We start from the raw sequence: 12048 nt of genomic DNA, 5'->3' as shown, positions 1-12048 counted from the left end.
CATAAGGCCCCATTCTGAGGGACTGGGGGTGAGCATTTCAGCCCGTGTTGATGTCAAGGGGGAACACGTCAAACATCAGCCCTGTGAAGGGCAGTATGATGTCCGGTTGTGTCACTGAACTCAGGTATGGGTTGCCTTTCCTAGCAAAGTGTCACATTCTTGAAGGAGAAAGCCTCACAGGGCCACATTCCAAATGATGGCCAGCCGGTTCACGGACACTGGCGTCCACACACAGCACTCTTAACGTCATATCTAAACACACTGCCGTTGCCTACCTTGGTTAAAACCACATACTTTTTTTCCTTACGTGTGTGGAGATGAACTTCCTATGATTTTCTTAAATGGGAAGTGAGGATCATTCATCATCCGTGTAACTGAACCATTAAAAAACTGGTAAAATCCAAACAAAGCCATTAAATTCTCATTAGAGCCTCTCGCCTTGCCAAAGGCTCTGAAGCCCATGCTCTTGCGTTGTTTAAAAAAAGAAAAAGAAAAAGATAAAGGGAATTAATTAATGTCACAAGATGAGAACGAGCTCCTACCACCCAATGGACCTTTTCACCAAGACCTATCAAAGATGGAGCCAGGATTAAAAAACACCACAACATTCCATGATTGCGTGCTATTTTTAATGTCCTCTGTGCCCAAGATTCTATTGGACGCTGGTCCCCAAATTTCAAGTCTCTGTGCCTAGCGCCTTATTGGGAACTAGGGTCATTCATTGCCGACGGAATCAAGACAGCATGGAGCAGGTGGGACTTTTAAGCCAATCTGCCTGACACGTTGATAAGATGGCCATCCAAAGATAGAGACACGTAGGCAGGTTGCCACGGAATGTCCTGTGTGGGAGTATCTCGCCATCTGTCCATCACAACACATTGCTATGCGGAGACGAGGACATGGCGTCAGGACACGCATCCCCATTTTCATTTGGTGTTTGTTCCAATCTTCTGCACCTTCGAGACACCACACATGTTCCTTAGTGCTCACACGTCAGACCAGGCACGTGTATGCTGTGGCCACTTGTCGTACAACCCAAAACTGAGGGCTGTGACCTTCTGTCTGGGTTTTAATGTCTACATTCCATGGTCTGTTTGTCGTGAAGCACAGAAGAGTCGTGTTGGGAGTATGAGCGTAGGAAGGAGAGAAAGAGGAGAGAGGAGAGTTCCTTAGAGCTAAGAGGCTGTTTCCGTGATCTGGGTTAGAAGACTCGCCCCAAACGGGCTGGAGAAACAACAGCCTAGGACAAGACAGGTACTAGTCTACAAAAAAAGCTGATGTGGAAAGTTCTGATCAAAGAGAAGTAAAAATCTAAAATGAATTTCAAGGTTTACAGAGCATGAGGAAGAAGGGCCCTCTGTGTCATCAACCTCTTTGGGAACACGAGACCCAACCGGTCCATAGAATCCAGGTACTTGTGGACCAAACACTGATTTGGTTTGCGTCCTGTGTGGGAAGTGCCAATAAAGGGGACACCAAGGGAGACTTGATCTCTATAGAACACATTGCAACAAATAGCACTTGGGACGACCAGATGAAGCCTTGTCCACGGAAGGGCTTACTGAAATGGTATCAGAGTTGAGAGAATGGAGAGTTGGTGGCCCAAGGCAACCAACACAGATTTCAATTCTTGGATTTGTTCTCAGGACATCGGTGTCAGTCTGCCTCAGAGGCCATGACTTTCGATTTGGTTGGTTATCCTGGGATGAATGTGTATTCAACCTAAAGCGAGAGGCACTTAGGGTGGATGGCTTAGGGAGAGCTGCAGCCTACACTTGGTCTTGAAATGACTTTTCCTGCCAAAACACAATTTAAGCTGAATGAAGGAACATCTCCACCTGGTGTGTAAGGGGATATGTGTCATTGGACCCACTTTCTTGGTGCATAATGGGTGGTCTTCTTTTGAGAGGTCTAGGAGCAGATAGTCAGCTACCACATGATGTTAGGTGGAAGGCGGACCTTCCACCATCCAGAAGAGCCTCTTGGAGAGTTTACCGCTATTTTTAAAGAAACCATATTGCCTATCTCTAGCAAATAAAATGGATCACAAGAGCTTAGAAATGCACTTGACTATTCCCTGCCAGAAGGATGTCCCCAATGATGACAGATGAAAAATGTGTTTCAGGTGCTGGGAAATGGAGATACAGGTATATGCACTGGGGATTTTACTAGGGAGAGAAGATATGTCCATTTTGTTCTATCCTTAATCATTATGATCTTTAATTTTGTTTATGGAAATTAAAACATGCCACTGGTGGACGTCAGGTCTAAAAGGCAAGACAGTGTTATCCCACTTAGAGGTCTTGCTGTGTTTGGAGAATTTGACCAAAAAAAAAAAAAAAAAAAAAAAAAAAAGATGGACTTTCCTGAGCTCTGTGAGTTTATATTGGGTTAAGGGGTCTGACTGTGCATCTCCAAGAGCTTTAATAGATAGATTGTATCAGGCTAAAGCTTACTTATCTGGATTTTCGAAATCCTCTGCTCTATTCTTTGAGAACAAAATAAACGTGTTTCTTTACCTTTCAAATGCACACTGAATTTCAACAAAAATAGTCCAATATCCCACATGAACAGAAAGCGTTCTTTCCTAGATGCCCCCTGCTTAATAAAAGGTCCACGCAGCTAATAGACCCAATTCAGTGAAATCAGATCGATGGAAAAATAGTAGGAATCCTCACCACCTTTCTTTGCTTTTAGAACAATAAAAATCAATAACAACTGTTTCCATGGCAGATTCCAATTAAACAGGAATTTTTTTCAAAAATGTATTCCAGAAGACTCAAAAAAAGGAAACATGAGGTGCTCTATGGAAGCAAACATTTTTATGAAACATTGTAAGAATTGTAAAGAGATAAAAAATTTATTTTTAAATTGATTAATGCTTATAAATGACCACATAAATAAGAAAACTCAGGACATGGGGACCTATAATTTTGTTTTATTTTCTTAATCCCATTAGTAAAATAAAAGCACTGCAGTGAGTGTGTCTTCAGTTAAAAGGTAAAATTTCTTTTCCTGTATATCACATTTATAATTATATCTATATATCATATATAGATATCTACATATATAGTACATTTTAGCAGTGTATACTATGGTATATAATATATATTCATACAGTATATATTGTACTATAAAACTACCATATACTTTTATACAGTATATACTGTATATAATATATGGTATACCAGATATACAGTGGGATAGAATATATACTATATGTGCTGTATAACATACAGTATATACTGTGGTATACAGTACATGCTATCTATAGTACATAATCTACTATGGTATAAGTATAATTGTCTACAATGTATACTATAGATAGTATATATGCTGTGATGTACAATCAAGACTATGTACTTTATATAGTATGCCATATAAACTAGTATACAGTATATACTATGCACAGTGTATAAGATACTGTGGCATACAGTATACTTTTATACAATGTATACTATAGACAGTATATAATATACTGCATATGCTATTGCTTATAGCATATGCAATATAAAAATGCAGTATACCGTTCAATAAATATTATGTGTAGTGTACCACATATACTGTGGTGTACAGTACACTTTTATCAATGTATACTATAGACAGTATATCTATATTATATATGCTATGATTTATAAATATACAATATACAAATACAGTATACCATATATACTATGGTACAGAGTAAGTACTACGTACAGTATACAGTGAACCTCATATACTGTGGTGTACAGTATGCTTTTACACAATGTACTCTAAGGATAGTATATGATATACTGCCAATGCTATGATTCATAATATATGCAATATACAAACACAGTATACTGTATATACTGTGGTGTACAGTCAGTATAATGTGCTGTGTATAATATACCATATATATTGTGTTATATAGTGTAGTTTGATACAATGTATACTGTAGACAGTATATAGTAGATTGTATATGCTATGATTTAGAATACAATACAAATCAGTATACTGTATATACTTTGGTATACAGTAAATATATGCAGTGCATAGTATACCTTATATACTGTGGCATGAAGTGAATACTATATACAGTATACCATGTACCTAACATACTGTATATGCTATGATTCATAATATTTGTAATATACAAATACAGTATACTATATATACTGTGGTATACAGTCCGTATCGTGTGCTGTGTATAGTATCTCATATATACTGTGGTATACACTATAGTTTGATACAATATATACTATAGACAGTATATAATAGGTTGTATATGCTATGATTTACAATATACTACAAAACAGTATACTATGTACCTAATATACTATGTATATGCTATGATTTATAATATATGCAATATACAAATATAGTATGCCATATACACTGTGGTAAACAGTAAATATGTGCAGTGTGTAGTATACTGTATATACTGTGGCAGGCAGTAAATACTATGCACAGTATACCATGTTCCTAACACACTCTATATGCTATGATTTGTAATATATGCGATATACAAAGATAGTATACCATATATAATATCATATATCATGTGCACTATATAGTATGCTGGATATACTGTGGTATACAGTAAATATGCATATACAGTAAATATACCATATATACTGTGGTATATAGTAAATACCACACACAGTGTATAGTATAGTATACCGTATATACTGTGGTATACAGTAATAGCCACATATTTATAGTATACCGTATATATTGCAGTATAAAGTAAATATGCACAGTGTATAGTATACCATATTTACTATAATATACAGTAAATGCTATGAACATTTTACAGTATACCATATATACTGTGGTATAGAGTATCCACAGTGTATAGTATACCGTATATACTGTGGTATTCAGTAATAGCCACATATTTATAGTATACCGTATATATTGCAGTATAAAGTAAATATGCACAGTGTATAGTATACCATATTTACTATAATATACAGTAAATGCTATGAACATTTTACAGTATACCATATATACTGTGGTATACAGTTTCCACAGTGTACAGTATACCGCATATACTGTGGTACACAGTAAATTGCACAGTGTATAGTATACCATATTTACTGTGGTATACGGTAAATACCATGCACAGTGTATAGTATACCATATATACTATGGTATAAAGTGCACTTTCACCTGGCATGCACTATACACAGGATATATACAGTGCGTGCTGTGTAATTACATATTGGGCAGAATTACAGTATAATACTTTATAGTGCTCTGTCCCTAAGCAATCTGTAGATATTCCACTTTACATATTGGCAGAAGAGGGCAATATTTGTTAAGTAGTCTCTATTTGCCCACACTTTGTAGTGATTCCTTAACCTCCATCACCTACTTCCAATCCCAGTATTTTCACCCATTCTATAGATGAAGACGATGAGCCCCAGAGAGGCTTACAAGTTTGCTCACGACTTCACGCTTTAAAGGGGGACAACTGCAGAGCTTAATGCATGGAAATGCTTTGGACAACCTTGCACTGAGGGCAAAGGTCTCTCCCTTAGCAGACGCTGTACCCATTGATCACTCTATTGTTTGTATCCCACACAAGGCAGGGCCACGTGTGTGGACTTCGGGTCTTCAGGGAGGACCTTCGGTCCCCCAGTCTTCTGGCATGTGAGCTGAGAGGCAGGGGCTGGACGTGGGTTTATAAATGCTGCCAAGAGGCTGTTGCCTGCAAAGCAGAAGTTCCAACACCCAGGGCAAGCAACGTGGGTGTGCCGGTCCCAGCTTGTCCTGGCTCCTCGGTGATGTCAGAATGCCCAGGGCTGTCCACCACACGACATTGTGCTATGCATAACCTCAACGTTCTCGAAACAAATAGATGAAGTACGTTTTTATACTTTGCTTGACCAACCCTAAAAATAAATGGAAGAAATGAGAATACAATATGTTGGGGAGGTTTGATGTTCTATTAAGAAAATAGGTGGCAAAGATGCTTAAAGTACCACGTGCTGTGCATTATCCTTTAATTTTGATGATTCTCTTTCTGCCTGGGCTCACATATGAGAACAATAGGAAAAAATCTCAGGTTCCAAAGTTGGCCCGGTGCACTTACTGTCTGCAGAACCCCTCAGTTTCCGGCACCGAGTGTTACTTCTCTTAAACACATTAACCTCACCTTATCTTAAAGTGTGATCTTATCAAGATTCTTAGAACTAATGGAGTATGGTTTGATCTCTATGTGGCTCAGCCTTCAACAGGTTCTCAAGTGTATAAGTATCCCTCTTTCAGACAGAGAGCAAACACATGACGCCTATTACTACTGACTCACATTTTGCGATCATAAAGCCTGTTTTTATTTGACTTTTAACATACATTGTACTTATTCAGCCTCCAATGTGTATTCATCTACTGCAGACGCCAGTCTTGAGCAAGAAAGGGAATGCCTAGTTTTTGAACAATGGCCTCCAAGTCAGGATTTTTGAGCCTCAATACTATTGGCATTTGTGACAAGAGACTTCCTTGTGCGGGGGGGGGGGGGGCTCTTGGGCACGGGAGAATGTTGGACAGTGTCCCCAAACCCTCCACGCATTCATGGCATGTCTCTCCCCCCATGATGACCCAACATGTTTCCAGACATTGCCAAATGTCCCTGTGTGGGGGGAAAGAACTGGTTCAGATTTATGGCGCCAAAGTAGCTACACTTTAAATCCTATAAAACTTCCTACACCCATTTTTTTTTTCCACCTTTCCCTGGTTAAAGAGCATTTGATATTCTCAAAAAATAGTAAAAATGTTAGGGAAATGCTGTACGTCCACCATCAGGAATGATGTTTAACATCAAGGGAAGGGAGAGAATGTTAATGAGAACATAAAATGATGAACATGTGGGGATTACAGCCGAAGGAGTTGTGGCTTCTCGGGTCCCTGGTGCTCATCGGTCAACAGGTGTGGTTCCCCGGTTGTCATTCCCTGTGGTATTTGATGAGGAGGTTGACTTGTCCCGTGTCAAAGAGTGTGACCTTTCTCTTTTCTTCTCTCTTCTGCCCCCAGTGACCCAAACCAGCCTGTTCCTCAGGATACCAAGTTCATTCACACAAAACCCAATCGCTTCGAGGAAGTGGCGTGGTCCAAGTATAACCCCAAAGACCAGCTCTATCTGCATATTGGGCTAAAGCCCAGAGTGAGGGATCACTACCGGGCTACCAAGGTGGCTTTCTGGCTGGAACTGGTTCCCCACCTGCACAACCTCAATGAGATCTTCCAGTATGTGTCCACGACCACCAAGGTCCCCCCTCCTGACATGACCTCGTTCCCCTATGGCACCCGGCGGTCTCCCGCCAAGATCTGGCCCACCACCAAACGCCCGGCCATCACTCCCGCCAACAACCCCAAACACTCCAAGGACCCTCACAAGACAGGGCCCGAGGACACTACCGTCCTCATCGAAACCAAACGGGATTACTCCACCGAACTCAGCGTCACCATCGCCGTAGGGGCCTCCCTGCTTTTCCTCAACATCCTGGCCTTTGCAGCTCTGTACTACAAGAAGGACAAGAGGCGCCACGAGACACACCGGCGCCCCAGCCCCCAGAGAAACACGACCAACGACATCGCTCACATCCAGAACGAGGAGATCATGTCGCTGCAGATGAAGCAGCTGGAGCACGACCACGAGTGCGAGTCCCTTCAGGCTCATGACACGCTGAGGCTCACCTGTCCCCCGGACTACACCCTGACCCTGCGCCGGTCTCCGGACGACATCCCACTTATGACACCAAACACCATCACCATGATTCCCAACACACTGACGGGCATGCAGCCGTTGCACACATTCAATACCTTCAGCGGAGGACAAAACAGTACAAATCTCCCCCACGGACACTCGACCACTCGGGTATAGCTGTGCGGTTCCCTTCCCCGCCCTCGGCTCCTCCCCACCGGAGAGAGGGAGAAAGAGAGAAAAGCAACATCTCCGCGCGAGGAATGTCTGTCATCCCACTGACTTAGAACCGAAACGACCACCACCACCACCACAACAGAAACGCCGCGGGGCCGCCATCGCGCGTATCCCCCGTGGACCCATCCCACGGGCCTTTCCCAGTATTAACAAGATCAACTTCTGACCCTGAGAAATGTGAAAACAATTTCATTGCCGTTCCAGGACCATCAACATCACTATCCCTCCAGCCAACGTTCAGCGTGACGAGGACATCGCCCTCTCTCAAGGACCTGGGTGTTTCCAATGCAACGAGAGAAGCTGACCCTTTGGGAACTCAGCCAGGGACACTTCAAAAAAAAAAAAATTTTTTTAAATTACAATGGAAAAACAAAACAAAACACAAAGTTCTTTATGTGCCATACGATGGATGGCTCTACGGAAGGATTGAAAGACGGTGGGCTTTTACCCTGCCTATGGAGGTGTGATCCAGAGAGAAGGAGAAGCAGAATTTTCCTATTAAAAGAGCAGACTCTGTAGTAACGTACCTATAGTTCTGTGCAAACCTGTTTTGCCAGCCTGAACTATATTTAAGAAACTTTGTAAAAAAAAAAAAAGAAAAAGAAAAAGAAAAAGAAAAAATGTATATAGCTGTGAGTTTAAACAAAAACACACACAGAGGGTAAAAAAAACAAAAACAAAAAAACACAAAAAAACAGCAACAACAAACCAACCAACAACAACAAAAAAGCTTTTATTGGTGTTTTCCGTTTGAAAGAGCTTTTACCGACATTGTGCTTTTCATTGTGGTCTGTATGTATATATATATATAAATATACACATTAGTCATTCACCTCTGTTTCCTCCCGGACGCAGGACGATTTTCTTCTTAATTCCTTGCGGTGAGCCAAGACGCGGGGCTTTCTAACGCGTTTCCTTTGCAGGAGGACGTGGGGACGTGCATCGGACCCAGACTGTCTGCGTGGTGGGGCTTTTCCCCCCTCTGCGGGGTTGCACAGATGCATGCAACAGCGTTCTTAGGAGACTGCTGGTTGGAGGCCACTTTTATGTTCGGGGGTGGGTGTGTGAGCCTTCCTAAAGTTGCAACGCCGGGACGGATCCCCCGCGTGGAGTGTGTTAAAACCTGCTGAATGAGAAAACACGCACGCCCAGCGCGCCGGCAGGAGAAACAAAACACAGATCTTGGTCTGTCGTTGGGGTCCTTTGAGTATGTTGAGGGAGAGTCGCGAACAGGAAAAGTTGCCAATAGGGAAAGAAAGCTTGCCTTTGGTGGGGCCGTGCCCTGCCGAGTAAATACGGCTCAGTGTTCCCCCGCAGCTGCAGAAGGCTTTTGTTTAAGCAGTAAGTCCCTTATTTATCAGTGAGCAAGATTTGTTTTTTTTATTCTTTCTATCATTTATCGGATAAAACATACGCTTGTCCGAAAGACCTGTCTTTCGTGGGCTTCTGTGTCACTCACAGATCCGTGAATATGGTGGACAGGAGGCAAACCCCCTGAAAACGGTAGAACATTGGAAGTGCTCTGCATGGGTTTCCCGGGGGACTTAGGATAGCCTTCCCCGTCCAGGTGAGAAACGCAGGTTCCTCACCCATTTTCCATGGGCAAGCTGGGGACCGGAGATCGGCCCTCCGACACCTTCCCATGTTCCCACTGTCCTTTAAATTCCCCCCAAGGCACACTTTGAGTGTCCTAAAGCGGAAGGGACAGGTAGCCGTGGCGACTCTGTCGTCTGGCTTTCAAGAATTATCGCAACATCGGGAAACAGTAGCCAAAGATACTTGAAAATACGGTCTCGAAGGGGGCTGTGTTGGAAACCCAGGCTTCAAAGTCCTTGCCGAGTTGGGGATGCTGCACCAATACAGCCCAAGGTCCTTTCGTCCCCCGACCCAGCTTGACCTTTGCAAAAGGACCCCCCTCCATGAACACGGTAGTGACCTCCACCGACGCGTTCAAAGGCGCCCTCTAGAAAAAGGCACGTCCTTAGACATGCCTACAAGGGACACCACCCACCCTGCCATTTCTCTGGGTTTAAATCCAAAGAGGGGTGGTTCTCTGTACATACGCCTACGTGAACTCTCTAAACCCCGACTTTGCACACGGTGAAACCACACTCCTTCCCTGCAGCGAGGGCTCTCCCGGATACGAGTCCTGTCCCCCCCAGGTCCTCACTTTCTGAAGCTATCGTCAGGTCATTTTCTGCAAGCTCCGTATCCCTCTCCCGCCCCCCAGCTGGGTACGGCAGGTAGGCTCTCCGTGAAGCGACGTGGGAAGTGATGCTTCGCATCCGTGTGGGTCCGGTATGTTTGTAATGTGAATTCCAATATTTGTTTAGTATTTCCAACTGTCTTCTGCTAGCAATATGCACACTAATCTGTCAGGCTTGTGACATTTGGATAAGGAAAAAAAAAAAAAGAGTTCTTGTTAAGTGAATAACTTTAGCTTTTACAGAGGATATGATCAAAAGAAATTTAATACATCTTAAGGGATATCTTATTTCTACATGGAAAGAAGTTCTAGAATCTTCATAGAGTTCTATGAGAATAAAATATACTTGCTATCTATAAAAAAGTGAAAAAAAAAAGAGGAAAAAAATGAGAAAAAAATAAGTAAAAAAAAACCACACAAAAAAAAGAACCTTTCCTAGGCTTTTACTCTTGACCTTCACAGGCACGCAGGGTTTAATGGTTTCTTGGGTTATTATTTTGCAATTTTGTTTTTGATTTTGCCTTAAGTAATGATAGAAGATATATATGGCTGGACACATATGTATAAAGTTTTCAGCGGCATTTTTAATAATAAAATATCACAGTATTTTCTAATGCTTTGTGCAAATAATTGTGCGTCCGTTCCTTTGTTGTAGGTGGTCTGTTTTATTGACTTTTCCTTACCACCCCCCGACGCCCCTTTCCATCTTCTGAGCTCAGGGGTTCACCAGACGGAGACGGACCCATGCCACTGGGAGTGGATGGGGTTCGTGCTGGGTCTCCCATGCACGATGCTGGTGTCATCGTGGGGGACGTCCTCCCTGACGTGGGAGGGGCCAAGGTCATCCTGCATGAGGATGCTGATGTTGCCCAAACATTTCTGAATGGCCACACTGGGGTCCGTGACGTCTCCCACTGCCCGTTCATTCGTCCATTCCCCTGGCACTGGCTTTGGCATTCCAGGCGACCTCATCAGGCCCTGCAAGCTTTCAAACGTCCCCATTGAGTAAATCTTGCAGGGACAGAAATTCAGAGTAAATCTCCAGAGGCAGAAAATCTCCACCATGCCAGGGAGAGCAAATTTGCCAAGGGCTCACCATGCATCTGGCCGTCTCCTATCCCCTTTACGGATCCCGAGAGCCCCCAGGGTCAGGCACCTGTGTGACCCGCTTTCTGAAAGCGGAGGGAGTTGAGAGTCAGAAACGTTCAGCCGCTCGGCAGCTGAACTTGGGTTCAAAGGGACACGGTGGGCTTCCAAGCCCAAACTCCACCAATAAGACAGCAGGAATCCCCACCCCACAGGCAGGCGTGGCATCATCGATCAGTTAATTATCACATAATTGATTATTTATCACATAAAGAACCCCAGCAAATCGGTGGCTTTGTTTGAACTTGGAATACTTTTATACATGGATTCAGGCCATTTGCTGTGTGAGGCAAACAGGACATTACATGGACATTACATGTCATAAATATTAATACCATTTTAATAATATAATCATTATTAATAGAATTAATGATATCATTCCTATTATATATTATACTGTATATAATAACATGTAAGCATACTCTATATAAAATGTGTATAATATAATATATAAGTATATTCAATATGAAAACTGATTATATTAATACCATTTTAATAACATTCATTATTAATGAAATTAATAGAAATGATCATATATTTCCTATTATATATTATTATAATGCATATAATAATATGAGCACTGAGCTCACTAAATGCCTCAAATCACAAGATGGGCCCTTTGCACACTGCCCTGAACCCAAGCGGGAGGCAGCGGAAGACTGCACAGAAAGGGTGTGAACCTATATGTCATCTTTAATAATATTCCCCACCGCCGCCCTTCAGGGAACGTTCTGGATATCAGGCTAAGGTGCTGTTTCAGCAGGAGACCATGCATGGGCTGGGGTTTCCC

At 42.5% G+C, this 12048-nt stretch overlaps 1 protein-coding gene across 8 annotated transcripts in view; it reads left to right on the top strand.

Annotated features, from left to right (window-relative positions):
* The window catches only part of NLGN4X (neuroligin 4 X-linked), a 301233-nt gene extending 290507 nt beyond the window's left edge, over positions 1 to 10726 (top strand). For all 8 annotated transcript variants that reach the window (XM_059158040.1, XM_059158041.1, XM_059158046.1 and 5 more), the window contains one exon: positions 7000 to 10726. In XM_059158040.1, the coding sequence (XP_059014023.1) occupies positions 7000 to 7849 (850 nt within the window). In that variant the 3' untranslated portion in view covers positions 7850 to 10726. The remainder of the gene's footprint in view (positions 1 to 6999) is intronic.
* Positions 10727 to 12048: the final 1322 nt, after the last annotated feature.

This window comes from Mustela lutreola, chromosome X, assembly GCF_030435805.1.
Source record: "Mustela lutreola isolate mMusLut2 chromosome X, mMusLut2.pri, whole genome shotgun sequence".
In the NCBI taxonomy this organism is placed as follows: Eukaryota; Metazoa; Chordata; class Mammalia; order Carnivora; family Mustelidae; genus Mustela; species Mustela lutreola.
The sequence above is the reverse complement of the archived record's forward strand: the minus strand, read 5'-3'. Positions and strand labels throughout refer to the sequence as shown.